Consider the following 19,058-nt stretch of genomic DNA (forward strand, 5'->3'; position numbering starts at 1 on the left):
AATTTTTCCCTGTATCTTATGTTCAAGTCTGCTATAATAAGTCTTTATAATAGGTCTTTAGTGTTGTGAATAGATCTACTTGCCATCCACAATAGTATTAGAGTGTAATATTGTTTTTGCAGTTTAATACCATATTTTGACTAGGGATGGGAACGACACGGGATTTGGGAAATCGATTGTCGAGGCCCATGTGTCGACTTTTTGTCGAATTGTCGGCCTTTTTTTTTTCTTCTTTTTTTTAAAGAGCAGCAGCAATGCGGAGGGTGGAAAATAATCTATACTGTTGTACTAGTTAATTTTAGTCTAAAAAACATGGCTCTAGTGTCCAATATTGACCATTAAAGCAGTAATAATAAAAACGAGAGAGAGAAATTTAAGATGTTTATTCAACAGCCTTACAAACACATAAGATGTACTTTTTGCCGTTTGGAATTTACAGAAATAAAACAGCCAGTTCATTTATTATTTAGTTTTGTAGGCTACATGTAGCCTAAACAAGTTATTTTTACAAATAAAAAAAAACAAACTAAATGAACATGTTTATCACTCGTGAAAATAAGCAACAATTAAAATCGAAAAACAGCGTGCCCATTTTTTTTTTAAACCACAGAAAAGGACGGAGCCTAACACCAACAACTCAGATCTCAGTGAAAATAAAATATATATAGGTATCTTACCATTTCGGCCTAATTTTTGTTTAAGAACAGAAGCATGTCTACATGTTTGGGTAGAAGGCGACTGCGGAGTCTATTCACGACCAGTCCTGCGGCTGAAAACACTCTTTCCGCCGGCACAGATGTGGCGGGGATGCAGAGGTAGGCTTTTGCCAGACGGCTCAGGTTTTTAAATCTGGACTCATTGAGAGACCACCAGAGCGCAGGATCCTGACTGGGTGATATTCCTTCTTCGTTTGTGTAACGTTCTATTTCAGAATGGTCAGATGTGACCGTGTCCCCCTTGAAATAGTCCTCTCCGAAGAATGAAACCATTGCATCCACCTGTTTAGCCCTTTTAGCGGGCCCGGACTCGTCATCATCAACGCGCGCACTATCACCTGAGACCGCACGGAGGCCGGACAACAGATCTCTAACCTTTTCTTGCACAGCTTCCTTAACCTCCTTGGTCGTGAACTTTAGGTGTTTGTGACGTGGATCCAAAAAGGATGCGATGAAAGCTGCCTTCTTCGCGGTGCCGGTGTTTTCAGGTTCCATTCGAGAGGTGAGAGAGTCTGACACTCTTCTCTTGAATTCTGAGACTCTTGGAGACTCCCCCTCGTCCCGCTGCAGGTGCCTGACAAGGAAGCCATTATATTTTAATAGAATAATTCTCCATTTTCCCGCATATAGACACAAAATCATATAATCAATTAAAAAAAAAAAAACACACACACACACGCGCGCTCACCTGGAAAGCAGAGCAGCTGTAATCGGGTAAACGACTGACACCGACACTTCTTTTTCACTGCACAGTGCGGTTGTGGCTGACTTCAGCGCACGTAAAACTGGAAGCAGTTCTTCCATGGTGTGCCAGTTGGCATCGGTGAGATCCAGGGTCCTGGCATCCGACAATTTGGTCACCTCTCGGTCGGACAGAACTGCTGCTATGGTCCAACGTTGCTCGAGCAGGCGTTCAAACATATCATGGATAGAGTTCCATCTTGTTTTTACATACTGGATGAGACGGTGAGGCTCCTTAAGTTGTATCGCCTGCTTCTTCTTGAGCGCCTCAGACGCAACGGTGCTGTGATGAAAGTGCGAGACAAGACGACTTGCCCCGCCGACAACATTAGCTATCGAGTTCAATTTGAAGCCATCATTGACGGCTAGCTGCAACGTGTGTGCAAAGCATCGGTGTGACTCCCATTCCAGGTGGCGAGAGGTTGCCACAGTTACATTAGTAGCATTGTCGTGAACGCATGCTACAATTTTGTCGGCTATCCCCCAGTCCTCAGCTGCTGCTCCCAGAACATTCGCAAGATTTTCGGCGGTATGCCTCTCTGGCATGGCGCGTGTCTGCAGGAGAGCAGTTTTCATTTTCCAGTCCTCAAAATAGTGAGCCGTAACAGTCACGTACGACTCTGTAGTCAGAGCCGTCCATGCGTCTGTGGTGATGGCCAGGTGTTCTGCTGCACAGAGCGATTCACGGAGAGATGCAGCCTTATCTTCATACATTTTTTCCAAACGCACAGTCGTCGTTTTGCGACATGGCACTTGATAATCGGGCTCAAGAAAAGCCATTAATTCACGAAAACCTACCCCCTCGACAAAGCTGACAGGCAGGACATCTTTAGCTACCATGCTAGTCATTAGACCAGTGATCTTCTCTGCGCGGCTACTGTCCAGCTTTCGCACCCTGAAGGCGTCCATGCTGCTCTGTTTTAATGAAGACGGCATCGGGTGTTTTTTCTCGAGGTGAGCCAGCATCCCTGACGTGGATGTGTGGAAAGCGTAGTCCTTGCCGCACAATTTGCACCTCACTACCTTATCATCAATTTTGCTAAAACTCCCCCACACCTTGCTCCTGTTATGCGCTGCTGCCGCCATGTTGACTGTGTCTCCTGTAACCATGGTTACCACACACGTGTGTGTATTTGAATGAGGGTCAAGCAGGGTCAACGGTCAAGTGGCGATCCCATTTAGAAAAAGTTGATTTGTTTTACTTAAAATATTTAATTTCATTATGGGAAAAGTGGCACTTTATGATGTGTATTTGAATAGAAAATGTAATAAATTAAAAGCCAAAAAATAAAAATGCAATCTGGAAATCCCACAAGCCCCGCCCCCTCGACATGTCGACACTATTTTTTTTGTCGAGGGGAGCATGTGTCGAATGTCGGTCGTTTTGTCGACAAAAAGTCCCATCCCTAATTTTGACTATATATACACATGTATTCAGTACTTTTAAAGGCCAAATTTTCACAATTATCAATGTAAAAACATTTTGCAAAAAATGTTTTTTTTCCTACTTACCCTATTTCTAACATCTACGTAATTGGAAGCACAACTATTTTTTTTTTTGGCCTTATGCCTTGAACTTCTTTTGTTTGTTCTTGAAGTAACACAAGCATTCAAGTCAAATGTATCACACACACGCACACACACTTACTGTAGCTCCTTCAGCATGTCCCGTGTATCAGAACTGCCTTCATTTTAGTTCAAGGAGTGGCGATTCACTGCTGTGTTGAGACACCAGATAACCTCTGCACACAGCGTTGGCGTGCCGCCCATAGCCACCATTACGTCAGCAGACAATGAAGCAGAGGTTGTGGTCGTAGCTGTGTTGGCTAGTTCACCTGTCACGTTACTAGGTGGTCGTGTTGCTGGTGGACCACAGGAAGCAATTAAGCAAATTCCCCCAGCGATTAATAAAGGAATTCTGATACTGAAAGATGCTATCGACAGCTATTGCTGTTTCGGCCAACAGCAGCCTTCTTCCCATTTTTGTTTTCTTCTCGTCTGTTTTAGCGCCAGAACATTCACCGTCACAGAACGTTGCACCCATACGTACGGGGTCCCGAGGCAATCTAGCTCCAAGTACGCAACAGAGTCAAAGCTGGAATACCAATAAATTGTAATACCTCATAAAATCGTGATTAAGACTTTTTAATACTTTTGAAGGGCCTTAAATTTTCCACAATTGATTTATCAACTTTTAATACTTTTTAAGACCTGACGTACACCCAGTTGTGAGTCAAGCACTGAAAATGAATCAGTTTCTTTGTTGTATTTATGCTCCCCTAATGACCTAGTAAGACATAGTCTTCTTCCATTGTTTGTGATCAGTAATTTGAAAAGTTTTCCCAGTTTTTTGTTTTATTAATGATCAATAAGTCAGCAGAGTATTGACAATGGGTGAGTTACCATTGTTGATTATTGTAAATAGGAGCTTCAGGGACATTATTGGTGATGGTAAAAAGTGTTGTGACATTTTTGTTGTAACACTGAGACCTGTCTGCTGATGGTTTAACTTTCACGAAACGTCTTAAACTGCTAAAGAGCAACAGAGTTGATCCACATAACCAAGGGAAACCAATCAGATTACAAACTCACCATCTGCCTCCCTCCTGCCATCTATTCCACAATCCCCCTGCACCCTTAGTTCCTGATGTGTGACATCATGGGGCTGCATCTGGGGAGAAAGTGGCAGTCGTCTCTTGGCTATTGGTGTTGATTCATCTTGTTCCCAAGGAAACGCAGCATAAGGAGTGGAGGGTTGCCTAGGCAACGAGGGCGTGGCTACGTCTGAGAACTGGAGCCGCTGCTGAGGGTGAGAGATCAGGCTCAGTGTAACAACCACTAACAAAAGACAGGATTTTAAGAGAGCCACATGATATATTGCAGTAGACACCGATTCTACGAGTGACTCAGCACAAACCTCCACCAAGTTTAGAGGAACTGTATCTACAGTACCTTTTCAGACAGACAGACACAGTGAAAACATTACCTCCTTGGTAGAGGGTAACAAATTAAACGTAAGATTGAAGCGTTGTGACTGTCCACAAGTGATTACAGCCTTCTGTCATTACAGGACATTATTAATGACCTTTTGTTATTATTGTTTTAGACAGTTTCAGTAAGTGTCGCCAACAACCACGGTTCAGGTCAATTATAATGGCGTAATTAGTAAGTAATTACAATTATGATGTAATTATAATTGAAATCATAATTGAAAAAATATGTTGCTGTTGTAATCATAATTGAATTGTAATTAAGTTAAAATACTTTGTAATTGTACTGAACATTTTATAAAAAACTGTCATTTATAATGTAATTTAATGCAAAACTGGGGAACTGTGTTATAGCTACATGGTTTACACATACAGTGGGGCAAAAAAGTATTTAGTCAGCCACCAATTGTGCAAGTTCTCCCACTTAAAATGATGACAGAGGTCTGTAATTTTCATCATAGGTACACTTCAACTGTGAGAGACAGAATGTGAAAAAAAAATCCAGGAATTCACATTGTAGGATTTTTAAAGAATTTATTTGTAAATTATGGTGGAAAATAAGTATTTGGTCACTTCAAACAAGAAAGATCTCTGGCTCTCACAGACCTGTAACTTCTTCTTTAAGAAGCTCCTCTGTCCTCCACTCGTTACCTGTATTAATGGAACCTGTTTGAACTCGTTATCTGTATAAAAGACACCTGTCCACAACCTCAAACAGTCAGACTCCAAACTCCACTATGGCCAAGACCAAAGAGCTGTCGAAGGACACCAGGAAAAGAATTGTAGACCTGCACCAGGCTGGGAAGACTGAATCTGCAATAGGTAAGGAGCTTGGTGTGAAAAAAATCAACTGTGGGAGCAATTATCAGAAAATGGAAGACATAAAAGACCACTGATAATCTCCCGCGATCTGGGGCTCCACGCAAGATCTCATCCCGTGGGGTCAAAATGATCATGAGAACGGTGAGCAAAAATCCCAGAACCACACGGGGGGAACTGGTGAATGACCTGCAGAGAGCTGGGACCAAAGTAACAAAGGTTGCCATCAGTAACACACTACGCCGACAGGGAATCAAATCCTGCATTGCCAGACGTGTCCCCCTGCTTAAGCCAGGCCCATCTGAAGTTTGCCAGAGAGCACATGGATGATACAGCAGAGGATTGGGAGAATGTCATGTGGTCAGATGAAACCAAAATAGAACTTTTTGGTATAAACTCAACTCGTCGTGTTTGGAGGAAGAAGAATACTGAGTTGCATCCCAAGAACACCATACCTACTGTGAAGCATGGGGGTGGAAACATCATGCTTTGGGGATGTTTTTCTGCTAAGGGGACAGGACGACTGATCCGTGTTAAGGAAAGAATGAATGGGGCCATGTATCGTGAGATTTTGAGCCAAAACCTCCTTCCATCAGTGAGAGCTTTGAAGATGAAACGTGGCTGGGTCTTCCAGCATGACAATGATCCCAAACACACCGCCCGGGCAACGAAGGAGTGGCTATGTAAGAAGCATTTGAAAGTCCTGGAGTGGCCTAGCCAGTCTCCAGACCTCAACCCCATAGAAAATCTGTGGATGGAGTTGAAAGTCCGTGTTGCTCGGCGACAGCCCCAAAACATCACTGCTCTCGAGAAGATCTGCATGGAGGAATGGACCAAAATACCAGCTACTGTGTGTGCAAACCTGGTAAAGACCTATAGTAATCATTTGACCTCTGTTATTGCCAACAAAGGTTATATTACAAAGTATTGAGTGGAATTTTTGTTATTGACCAAATACTTATTTTCCACCATAATTTACAAATAAATTCTTTAAAAATCCTACAATGTGAATTCCTGGATTTTTTTTTCACATTCTGTCTCTCACAGTTGAAGTGTACCTATGATGAAAATTACAGACCTCTGTCATCATTTTAAGTGGGAGAACTTGCACAATTGGTGGCTGACTAAATACTTTTTTGCCCCATTGTAGGCCTATGTAGTAAACCATGATTAAAATGTGTTTCATATTAAGTTTAACCGCTAGTTCTCTTGAGCATCATTGTACCATTTTTTAAAAAAAGTTGAAATCTAGTGGAATACTGACAGAAAAAATGTTTAAAAGCCCTTATCAAAAATATAATATATACAGTATTTTCATGGATAACGAAGCGTAATAAGGTAACAAAGAGATTACAGATAGAGAAATTAAAAGATAGATAATATTGTTTAGTGTATTTTACAGCTGATTTAAGACATGGATCAAAACTGGCCCATTATTATAAGGCTTTTATTAAAGGCTCAGTAATTGTGAGTAATTGTAAATGAACTTTAGTAATTGTGAACATAATTGTAATTGATTTCAGGGGAAAATAATAACTATTTTTAATTGTAATTGGAACAATGTAATGGTCTTGTAATTGAACATGGATAATTGAAGATGTAATTGTAATTTAAAAATGTAATTGACCCCAACCCTGGTGCTCAGCTACATGTAGCTTACTCGACTTGTTCACATCCACGAAGCCACATGGGAAAGCTACATTTATTTTTGTTGGGTTTTTTTTGCTTTATTTATTTATTTATTTATTTAAGATAATCCAAAGTTTTTGACATTCCAATTACGATGGTAAAAAAATACTCAGTGGATTTTAAAGGGTTTACTTACATTATTATGATTATATTATTACACCAGTGGTTAGTTTGGTCTCAAATTTTGACAATAACATTGTTTATTGACAATAATTTGGGGGTAAAGATATCGTCCAGCAAAATTAACAATAAAGACCTTGAATCCTTGAACATAAATAGTGTATTTTATTATGAATCCAATTCCCTTCTAGCGGTCCTACTTAGGCACAAAAATAGCAAAAGGTTTGGTTACAAAAAGTTTTTAAATTAAATCTAATTGTTAACTAATGTTTGAATAATAGTAGCCAAAAACTCCTAAAAAAAAAAAATTATTCTACAAGATTTCTTTTTTCCAAAACAACTGAGACAACAAGGGAATAATCCCCCCATGAGGAAAAATTATGTTTAGTAATGAGAAACATCAGTCTTAGTATGTCTGACAGGGAGCTTAGAATTAAATTAAAATTAAATTGGAGCTTTTTGCCTTTATTGGTCATATATATATATATATATATATATATATATATATATATATATATATATATATATATATATATATGGTACACATACATTGAAATTTGTTCTCAGCATTTTAACCCATCCCTGGCGAGCAGCCGGCAGCCATTTTGCGGCGCCTGTGGAGCAGTTCGGGGTTGAGGGACTTGCTCAACATCGCACAGTGATGGCCCAGGTGAGGTTTGAACCGGCAACCCCCTGATTACAAGCCCAGCGATTACAAGGCCACAAGATCACTAGGCCACCCTAATCCAACTTGCTACTCACTCGGCTGTGATGTGTCCGGTTCTGTCCATCTCTTTGTAATGAACTCTCCTCCTGTCTGATGCCTGCAAAACAACACAGCATTAAAATCAACCAAAGCTAAATCTGATCATAGAATCTGAATGGGAAAAACAGAAGAGAAGGACAAAAAAGATAATTCATTGACTGGAAATTCAATCAACCGTCCCTCGAGAAGGAAGTGGTTCAGGAAGTCTAAATATATCCATTCCATGCAGCTGGGCTTCTTTTGGTTTTTCCATTTGACTCATTGAACTTTAGAGCAGATCAATCGAGGGAAAGTCCCTTATAAATGATCAGTATTTATAATTAAAGAGTAAAGTACCATGGTGTTCCCGGTAAGAGCTTGGGTTCCAGCATGGTGTAGAATACAGTGTAGTATCTGCCACCACTCTGCTGTTCTGCAGCTTCTCCAGCTCCGCTTCCAGCCTAACACAGCACGAGTGGACAATAAGAAAAGTTTCAGAGTTTAAAAGAAAAAGATGTAAAGGATTTGTGCTACAATGGGGCACATATGTAGAATTAGAATTTAATATGGTACTAATTTGTTAACATAGTAATTTTTGTAGTGGATCTTTAATTAAAGGGTACCTGTACTGAAAATGTATACAAAAAAAATGTGTTTATTGAATTACCAATAAACTAAATATGTATAATATACCAATAAACTTAATATATTTTATAAAAAAAAAAACATATTAAAAGGACTTATTAGAACAATTTTTACCTTGGGGCATAAACTATGAAAGGTGCCATTTTGGTCAAGATTTGACGCAATTTCGTTGATCGGTCTGGCTTGTCCCTTTAAATAACTGGTGCATTGTGGGAGGTAGAGGCGCAACAGGTCTGTTTACATTGTGGGAAGTGTAGTTTTTCTGTTAGCTCTCAGTGCTAAGCAGCCGTGTGTATCCCCTCCCTCAGTGATCCCGGTGCAGCTTCTGGTCCGGGTCCTTCTGGCCTGGGGTCCGGTCCCTGCTGGCTCTGGGCCCACCTGCTGCCCGTTCGGCAGGTGGGCCGGTTGGGGTCGGTGGCGGGATGCACTGGGTGCTTGGCTCCTTGGAGCTTTCTCGGATGTGTATGTGGGGGGCGGTGGCTGCTTCTCGGCCTGGGATCTCGGGGGCATCTGGGGGGCTGCTCTGCCGTGAGGGGGTGGTCTGGGGCTCCTTGGCCCCCCACTCTTTCTGCTGGCCTGGCTGCATCTGCGAGCCCGGGGCGGCTCCTGGGTTTGCAGTAGTGGTTATTGCACATATACTGGTCTACGATGCACTGGCACGCCTTGGGATGTGGGATAAAACTCGTACTGAGCTTAACATTAGACACATTGATCCCAAATACCTGCTTTAGATACTACCACTCACTCCTTCCCTCTGTCCACAGCCACCACCATTATAGTTAAGCTTCACACTTGTAGTGTTGACCTTTGACAGCATGTGCAGATAAGTTAAAAAAAAAAAAAAAGAAAAGATGACTACCCCAAGTGAATGAGGCTGAATAAATAAGCTTTGAAAAACGCATTGTGGATGAAACATATTATATGGTTGCTGCATCCTAATGAAATGAAATACTCTACTCTTCTCTGAATAATTATTTACTTTGCCGGCTGGGGGAACAGAGTCATTGTAGTGTGTCAATATTTGCGAGTACATTGTGTTCAAACATTTTTTCAGATTACCCAGTTTCACATAAAGTAGAGAGGCAGCAGTGAGTTGGTGATGCTCATCATGATGTGTAGAACACATGGATGCTTCCGCTTGTTTTATTTATAGATGGTTTTAAAAAGATGATTAGTGTGAGGAAGTTCCTTTTAACTCACTCAGTGCCATTGACGAGATAACTCAGTGCCACTGACCTTTTGATTTCTTGGGTGAGCTTGTTGTTGTGGGCACGGGCAGCATCGAGCTGCCCCTCCAAGGAGCATACCTGGGCCTGTTTGGTCTGAACCTCTTGGCTCAGACGCTCTTTGCTATTGAACGCTGTCTTAGCCTCTTCCTGAACAAACTGGAGCTCCCTCTGCACTGACTGCAGCTCCACACGCACTTCCTCATACTTGGCACAGGGAGAAGACAGGCACATGTAAAAGGCAACAGGATTTTCCATGCCATTAACGACTCTCAAAGGCAATATATTAACAAATGATAAAAAAAAGACACTAATGCAGGGGTCACCAACCTTTTAGAAACTGTGAGCTACTTCATAGGTACTGTATAGTCTGATGGGCCACTGGTTAGAAAAGCACTACTTAAATACTACATTTTCATGGTTTCACTTTAATTAGAAGCTAATAAGGAAGGCTAGCAGTAACTTAAAAAAAGAGGAAATGTTGAGGTTTCAACATGAAACACTATTTCTTCTAATTAATGCAAGTGTTTAACTTTGATTACATTTTAATGAAAATCCACCTTGTGTTTTTCAAAATATATCTTATGTATTTCATTCATATTATATATAACAGAGGTAGGCAACTTTTATCACAGCAAGGCCACAAAAATGTGTTTCTTTGATTGAAGGGCCACATGATCAACATTCATGTCAGCATTTAGAATTATGAGCAATCTGAGCATTAATACAAGAAAGAATTAAAAGTTTGTATTGTAATTTTGTGTGTTTTTCAGTCATTCTGTGTAAGTTTGTTGTTGTGTTACTAGTTGTGAGGCATTTTATGCATTTCCTGTAAAATTTATGTTTTTTGGAGTCATTGTGTATTTGTACTGCTACTCTGCACTTTTTGGAGGGTTTTTTGTGTATTTATTGTCTTTTTGTGTACTTTTGTTGTCATTTTCTTTAATTTTGTATAGTTTTATGAGTACTTTAGTGTATTACTGTTGTAGTTGTGTTCATTTTTGTTGTAGTTGTCTGCGTTGTTCTCTTGTCTTTTACTGTAATTTCCAACAATGTTGTAATTCTTTGTATTTTTTCATGCATTCTTGCTTTTATTTTGTGTACTTTTCTTTCATTTTGTAAATTTACTTTGGGGGCCGCATAAAATTAGACCGAGGGCCGCAAGTGGCCTCTGGGCCGCCAGTTGCCAATGTCTCATACATAACATACTACTGACCATACATCTGATCTGCAACACTTAAAAACATCTGTCACAATGTTTCTGTGAAAATAAACATTTAAAGATTGTATTTTATTTTACATGAATAATTAAATAAATAAAGATAGTTAATTTAATACTAAACCTTTATCACTGTAATTTTAATGAGGCAAAAAAATAAAAACTATCAAATGTTGCCCATTTTTATCATTGACTTGGAATTAAAATAAAAATAATAAATCACATTTGCATAAATTGATATTCTATATTGTAAACTTTCAGAATCAACAGTTTAACAGCTCCATCCAGGGATGTTTGTACCTTGGCAGTCTGTTTTCCGAGGCTGATGTGGATGTTGTCCAGCTGCAGCTGCTTCTGCTTGTTCTCTCTGCTCAAACGCTCCTGATGAACCTGCAGCTCCTTCACTTTTTGCAGGACTCGTCCTGAGAGTCCCACAGTCCAGTCCTCCTCAGCCCAGCTCATCTCTCTGTGGCTGGGCCTGACAGCAGTGGAAAAATCACATCAGGCAACACAATGCACAATATTGGGCTTTCTCTTCTAAGGCGGAAACAGTAACAGAGACGCGTGAGAATGTGACTCTGATGACATTCACTGTTCATTATGTCGACTACAATTTGTTCTCATAGTTTTCAATGACACATTTTTTTCAAGTGACAATAACTAGACTCACTAATGAATTTTATTTTTTTTTTTAAATCACATGTTGACAAAAACTATAAAAATATATTCATATTTCCATCGATTAATAAAAATACAAACATTCATATTATCCCATATCAGCTTAATAAATGCTAATTCAATCTTTAAATAATGAATATTAGGTCTTCTGCTTTATATATGTTGTAAAATAAAGATATTTTTGGTCGTAAATGTTCAATGTTAAATATTCACAAGCGGCCATATTGGATTTACTAAAATGGAGATGCCAGGTTACTGTCAAATAGGCATCATATTTAGAATTTCTTAGAAATGTGTTTTTAATTTTAATTATGTGACTTTTGATTGGCTAGTAACAGAAAAAAACAGTTTTTGGACGGCCGTTATTTTGAATTGTCCAATATAGTGACCCCATAGACAACTGGCTCCGGCTGCTGCCAGATTTGAATTCAGCAGGTCAAAAACTGAAAGTATGCTATATTTCATGCTTGTAGACAAATTTGCACAGACATAACAGACTACTATATGAGACAGCACGTGCGAGTGAGTTCTGTAGTGTGGTTTGTTAAGGATACACTTGTATCCTGTATCTTTTTGAGATATTTTGAGAAAAACATATTGAGATAGAAGTTTTGGTCCCTATCACTCAGCCCTTGCCACACGTTCACAAACTAAGGATGCATCGATCGATCGGTGCCGATTTCCATTTCCCTTATTTTGGGGGATTGGCGATCGGCCGATCCTTGTATATGAAACCAATCTTTTCCGCTGATCTTTTCTACCTCCGCAAATGTCTTGAAGTCCGCCATAAAGTCACTCACTGTCCTTTTCTGCAGTGAGATGACTGACAGACCTGCCCACCAGGTCATGTGTGCATGTGCGTGCTGCGCATGCCTCTGCTACACAGGATAACAACAACAAAAGTCACGGAAGCACAGTTAGCTTAGCATGTAGGCAGTAGTACGCAAAAAAAAAGAGCAAAGGATAGCAATTTGTAATTCCTGTAATGTGGCAATAAGTCCTGGTGGAGCAGCAAACAAAACGCTACCTCATTCACTATAAGACACCACCACACCACTGAGTGTGGAGCATTTGAAGCTAGAAATCAAGCTAAAGCTTAAGCTAACGGAGCAAACAGCCAGTGGAGTGCTGTTAGAGCTTATGATCAGTGAAGAGAGCAAAGCGACTTTGTATAAAATGATGGAGTTCATGGCTTTGTACATGAATAAAAACCTTCCACTAATGAACAAGTGACTGTAATAAGTGTGAGAACAACTAACTTGTGCCATGTTCATTCTGTCATTCCATGTTGACTTGTGAAAATGTTACACATGATGCACTTTATTATTTCTGTAGAATGTTTGACTTTTAGGAGCTTTTATCTTGGAAACTGTTGCAGATTATTTTTAGAAAAATATTTTTACATTTAAATGTCCAAAAAGCTGCTGCATTTGGACTTTTTTATTTTTGCACTACAAGGAAACTTGTTATTTATTATTATTTTATCATCTACCCTAAACCCTGTGGTTTTCTTTATTTGTTAAATAAAAATACTGCTGTGCACTTTATTTTTGGCAAAGGTCAGGCTTTTTTTTTAAAAAAACAAAAAATCCCAAACATTTACTTAAAATCAAAAATACTATCAGTGCATGATCTACAGCATTGTTTAAACAATACACATCTATTCAAACACAAAATGTTGCAGATGAGCTTTATGGAATGAAGAAAAGCCTGTTTGAAACCACCTGAGGAAGGATCGTATTTTTAGTTTTGACTTGTAGATCCACCTTCAGGCTCTCACCAATATAAAACAGAAACACCTGACTTCACAATGAGACATTGTATTTACATCATAACTGTAGAGACAATATGGACTACATCCTGTTCACAGTAATCATACATTTACTACACTGTTACGTTCCAATGCTGTTAGTGTTGACGCATGAAAAAATTAGACTAAGAAAAAAGTAGCTTGCACAATATCAGTTAAAATCAATAGAGAACTAACCATCAATTGTAAATGTCTATTTTGGTCATAACAGCTAGGACAGTTTGCATGTTCTCGCTAAGTTTGAGTAAAATTTTTCAGGGGTAGCACCGTCTACAAACCAATTTACTGATTAGGAGTGGGAATCTTTAGACACTAGGGATGTCCCGATCCAATATCGGATATCAGTCTGCTGAAAACAAATATCGGATTAAAATTTCCGGATTTACCGATATATATATTTATATATAAAAATACTTCAAGATGCACCAAAATGAAAATTTGTGGCCAAAGCCAAATAAATGTAGCTTGGCCGAATACCGAATACGGTTGTCAAGATTTTCACAATTTTTTTTAATAGTGCATAAATAGCCTATAATACATTTTTAGACCTGTTTTTTAAAGAAAGTAAATATTTATTGAATATTCTGACATTTTTTTTTGTATTCCAGTAGTCTTTGATTTTCATAAAAAGCACAACAAAGTTTTTCATTTATATTAGCCCTTCAAATAAAACAAAACATGCATTCCAAAAAAAAGCTAAAGTGCATTAAAGGGGAGGTATGATTAAAAAAATCACTTCATAATGGTTTTTGATACAGTCATATACATTCATGTATCCTCATTCAGAGGGACAAAGTTGAAAAAGTTCTGTTTCCTCCCTCCCTCGTTATTCCACATTTTGTGAAAAGTCAGTTTTAAACAGGCGAGTAAGCCACAAATCCGTAAACATCCCCATCGTTTCCTCCTTACACTACACGGGTCTCACTGCATAAACTGGTGTAGCATTAGCACGGAGTAGGGATGTAACGATTAATCGTAAGGCAGTTAAAAATCGATTCATAGGTATCAAGGTTCACATCGATGCTGTGAAAATTGAATCGCAGTACTTTTTTTAACCAGCAGAGGGTGCTACCCAGAAGTGTTGGTTGGCTATCCAGAAGTTATTGCGGCGGGCGAAATCTGCTAATACTTTCTTTCTGGCCGCCTTCTACTCTTAAACACGTTCATAAATGATTCCTTACCCCTTTAGCACCGAAATAATATCTGTAATATTACGTGAATATCTGTAAAAGTCACGTTTTTCTATTAACTCTGTATGCTAGCATAGCATCTCTTCTTCACTGCACTTAGCTGCATCCCAACCGACCACTGGGTTACTATCGCCCTCTGCTGGTTCAAACAAATATCTGACGCAAATACAGTGCAGACTGTTTTTTTTTTTTAAGGTCCAATTGTTAAGTCACAAAATACATTTTCAGTTGCACTTTTAAAAAGAAAAATAACTATTATGCAGTTTTTTATTGTTTACTATGGAACCAGAATTTAAATGAATAGGCTTCTTCATTTGTATTATTCCTTTATTTATTTCATTCAAGATTTATTTGTAGTTAAATTGCATTGTTTGAATAGTTCATCAAGGGATTCTTTTGACAATGAAGAATAAAAGGAAAATAGTAGTATTTTCTAGTTTTTTCCCCCCCAAAAAATAAAGGAATATTTTTCAGTCATTTAAGTACAGTCCCATTTTGTAAAATGAATCGTGAGAGAATCGTATCGTGAACCCAGTATCGTGAATCGAATCGGGAGTTGAGTGAATCGTTACATCCCTAGCACGGAGTGCTAACAGCTGATGTGTGTAAACAATGGGTCCATGGCTCCAAGCAGTGACTCCCAACATGATAGGCAGCAGAAAAAGTAGTGCAGTTTGGGCGTCCAGTAGTGCAGTTTGTATTTACATATATGGTAATAAAGTATAATACTGTATATATTCTATATTAAACAGCAGTGTTGTTTTAGCTGTTAGATAGTTGGAGAGGGAGGAGCTCACATTCGAGGAGGTGTGTTAAGTGACGTCACCTACCAACGTGGGCAAAATCCAACTCGTTTATATTTTATTCAGCTTCGGCCTCAAATTTTCATTTTGGTGCATCCCTAATAAGAAATCTTTGGGAACTAAGAAAGACAAACAAATTAGGTGTTTTTTCTATGTCAGCCATTGGACCTGGATGTGGTTTAGACAGAGGCTAGGGCTGCACGATTACGGCCAAAATGATACACGATTATTTGGATCAATAATGTAATCACGATTATTAATCATGTGAGATGAAAATACAGATGTTTTCTCTAACTACTTATTAACAAACAATATGTAAAAACAAAAGCTTTAAATAAGAATACTACAATTTACCCATTTACTATGGGCTAAACATATAAATATACTGTTACAGAGTCATAGTGGAACTCTATGAAAAGTTAAGAACATCAGGCCTAAACCTACATGACTTGGGCAAAAACAGCAGCCTGTCAACATTTACTGACTTTAGTGTCCGATTAATTATTTAATACTAACTAATTTGATACGTTTTTCTAAATTAAAAACCAGTAAACAAGCAGCGCTGCAGGTCTAGTTTACTGTATGAAGCATTGCTTGCTTGTTATTAAGGGAGCTTAACAAAGTTTTAATCATGTGTTCACCCCCTGGTGGTCAGCTGACTACTGGGGTTGAGAAAGTTCCTGATTAGATAAGCAGCAGAACCTGCATTTTAAATGTAAAAATAGCATATGATCAGGTAAATTTAATCGTGTAGGCCATAATCGTAATCACGATTAAAATATTGTATCTGTCAAGTCTCCTGTTTTGGCCGAGGAAATTCCACTATTTCACCCCTCTTTCAGTGAGAAAAAAAGTGTCTTTTTTCAGTGTATGTAAACTTCTAGTTTCAACTGTATATATATCAATTTCATAGCTTATTTTGTATCAAAACACTTGTTTTAGGAGTCGCTGCTTTTGCTTCTCAGAACAGCATGTAAAGCTCAATTAGATGGATTAATGAGTGCATTCTAACCCAGACCTCCCGCATAACAACCCACACTATAGAACTCACTCACACGTGCTGTCCCTTACAGGTGAAAAAGCCAAAAGTGGCACATATTGCGCAGCTTGCATCAGCAAATTTAAACCAGAATTGCCTTCCTGGTCAGACTTCATTTGAAATAAAACTATTAAGATTTATATCGTATATGACCATTTTGAGAAATTATATTGAGATATGAGTTTTGGTCCATATCGCCCAGCCCTAGTAGGAATGTTCACAGCATTTCAATGTCAACAAAGGAAGGTCTACCAGATTCTAATCACCTAATTGTATTTAGTAAGTGGTTGACACAGGGTATTTTAAATTTCTTGTACACTTGTCTTAAAAATATTAGGAATACTGGAGCTTGGTTGGGGTAATGGGACGGCTCATAGTGGTTGACAGAACATTTCCCATATTTTAAAATCTAAAACTTGACAGTAGGGCTGGGAAAAAAATACGTCAACGCAAAATATGCCTCGTCCGACCAAATCAAAGATGGCGGCGCTGGAGAACAATTAACGCGTGTGGCTCCTCCGAGTTTCAAAAGTGTAAAGCAGTGAAGGCACGCACTCGTTCGTCGAAGGTAGATGTTCCTAACCTCATTCTTTATCCCGGATGTGACCGGATGGCAGCACGTCAACGCGACAGGGAGGAAACACCCGCCGTGGCAGCAGCAGCACACACGCACAATTCTCAAGGTAAAGGGAAAGTTTATTTTTTGTTGGAAAAGCACTTTCTGTATTAGTAGTTGTTTTTTACATTTGAATGAAGAATTCAAAGATGCACTTTTTTCAGTAAGCTAGGCTTGTGTTTTCAACATAAATCTTAAATTCTGTTGGTTGAGGAAGGACACCATGACAGGCAGCTGCTCCCATTGCCTTTTTATTGTTTTTTTATTGACTGCTACCTCTGACTCTGAATGCATTATTTTGTACTTTCATATTCTTACTGAACTTTATGTTGGAATTTTGGGTTGAAGAGCAATAAAGATATATTGCAAAGTTACGAAATTCATGCTTTTTTTTCTCCCATTTTAGATATGTAAATCAACATGTATGAATTACTTTTAGTCAATTAATAGGGAGATAATCGATAATCGAATCGAGTCAAATCAAATCGAACTGGAAAAATGAATCGTAAGTTTCATCAAAATAACTTAAAAAAAAAAAAAAAAAAAAAAAAAGAACCGCAAGGTTAATCTTTTAGAAATAATCGTTTATCCCAGTCCTACTTGACATGTATGGGTAGAGACTAGGGATGAATAATGAAAGGTGTCTCCAAGTTGGACCATGTCCTTTGTTCTAACAATATTTAACCTGCAGATTCATACACAACAGAGACTATAGCGACAACCTAACACCAGTAGGCTGAATATCTATTATTAGTGAATCACACACAGTCAGTCAGCGAATGGTGGATGAACATCGTTAACTCCTCTCCACATAACACCGACTGTGTGCTCCTTTATCAGCGCTTTGCACTAGCAGCGATGCTACACGTTCAAACAAGAACTCACCATTCACTGCTCGGTGTGAAAAAAAGACCAACAGCCGCCGGAGAGGCTCCTAACACGGGCACCGCTTCAGAGGAGCGACGTCACGTCTTGAACCGTAAACACAACCGGTCACACCGACACGTAAAGAACCACCGAGCCTTCTTGACTCCGCGCGCGTCCCGTGCAGCTGACTCACTCCTGTTATGCTGCGTTCAAGACACCTCGGAATTCAGTCACTTCCGACCTTCTACTTGAAAGGTGCATCGGAAGGCCACCTGATGTCGGAGCTCACACTCGGTAACGTCAGAAAATAAAATCTACCCCGACTTCTTCGAAAATCAGTTTTCTGTTGTAGGCAGAGAAAAGCGCTTTTACTCAAGTAAAAGTGTAGATACTTGAAAAAAAGTATTGAAGTTGCTCCCTTACTTTAGCAAAAGTTAAAAAAAAGTGCATGCTACTAAATGTACTTAAGTAAAAAAGAACAAAGTAAAACAAATGTCCCTTCATATCTTTTTTCTTTTTTTCCCCAAGAACTTGTAGAATACTACATGCTGGTACTTAAACGCCTGGAGAATTTAGCACTCAGAAATACAATTTGTAAATTAAAAAAAAAAAAAAAAAAAAGTGCAGATGCTCGATAAAACCCAGAGCATCATCTTTGTCATCTTCAAAGGTCTTAAAAGTAATAAGCTCATTTTTAAAATGCAAAGAATAGAAAGTACAAATATTTGTGTAAAAAAAGTAAGGAATAAAAGTAAAAAGTTGCCAAAAAAAATAAATAAATACAGTTACCAGAAAAAAACTACTTAAGAACAGTAACAAAGTACTTGTACTTTGTTACTTGTCACCTCTGGTTGTAGTGTTGTCGAGATTTAAGATTTATCAAGTTTTCTATTTTGGCAATATATAAAATTACAATATCACCTATACTGATGTATAATTTTTTATAGCTTATTCGGTTTTAAAACACTTATTTTAGGAGTCACTGCTTTCACTACTTCTCAGAACAGCATGAAAAGCACAGTAAGATGGATTTTTTTTTTTTTTTTTGAGTGCATCCTAACCCAGACTTTCCCCTAAACAAGCCACACTAAAGAACTCACTCACACATGCTGTCCCTCATAAGAGAAAAGGCCAAAAGTGACACA

At 38.6% G+C, this 19,058-nt stretch overlaps 1 protein-coding gene across 2 annotated transcripts in view; it reads right to left on the bottom strand.

The window, feature by feature from the left end:
- LOC114470913 (centromere protein F) overlaps positions 1 to 18,113 on the bottom strand; it is a 48,483-nt gene extending 30,370 nt beyond the window's left edge. The window contains exons 1-6 of one of the 2 annotated variants that reach the window (XM_028459314.1): positions 17,932 to 18,113; positions 11,211 to 11,388; positions 9,702 to 9,898; positions 8,178 to 8,281; positions 7,838 to 7,899; positions 4,050 to 4,257 (exon numbers count right to left, since the gene is read on the bottom strand). In XM_028459314.1, coding sequence (XP_028315115.1) covers positions 4,050 to 4,257; positions 7,838 to 7,899; positions 8,178 to 8,281; positions 9,702 to 9,898; positions 11,211 to 11,372 — 733 coding nt within the window. In that variant the 5' untranslated portion in view covers positions 11,373 to 11,388; positions 17,932 to 18,113. Of the gene's footprint in view, positions 1 to 4,049; positions 4,261 to 7,837; positions 7,900 to 8,177; positions 8,282 to 9,701; positions 9,899 to 11,210; positions 11,389 to 17,931 lie in introns of both variants that reach the window. The other variant, XM_028459313.1, reaches the window with a different exon arrangement.
- Positions 18,114 to 19,058: the final 945 nt, after the last annotated feature.

The sequence above is a fragment of the Gouania willdenowi genome, chromosome 10 (assembly GCF_900634775.1).
Source record: "Gouania willdenowi chromosome 10, fGouWil2.1, whole genome shotgun sequence".
Taxonomy (NCBI): domain Eukaryota; kingdom Metazoa; phylum Chordata; class Actinopteri; order Blenniiformes; family Gobiesocidae; genus Gouania; species Gouania willdenowi.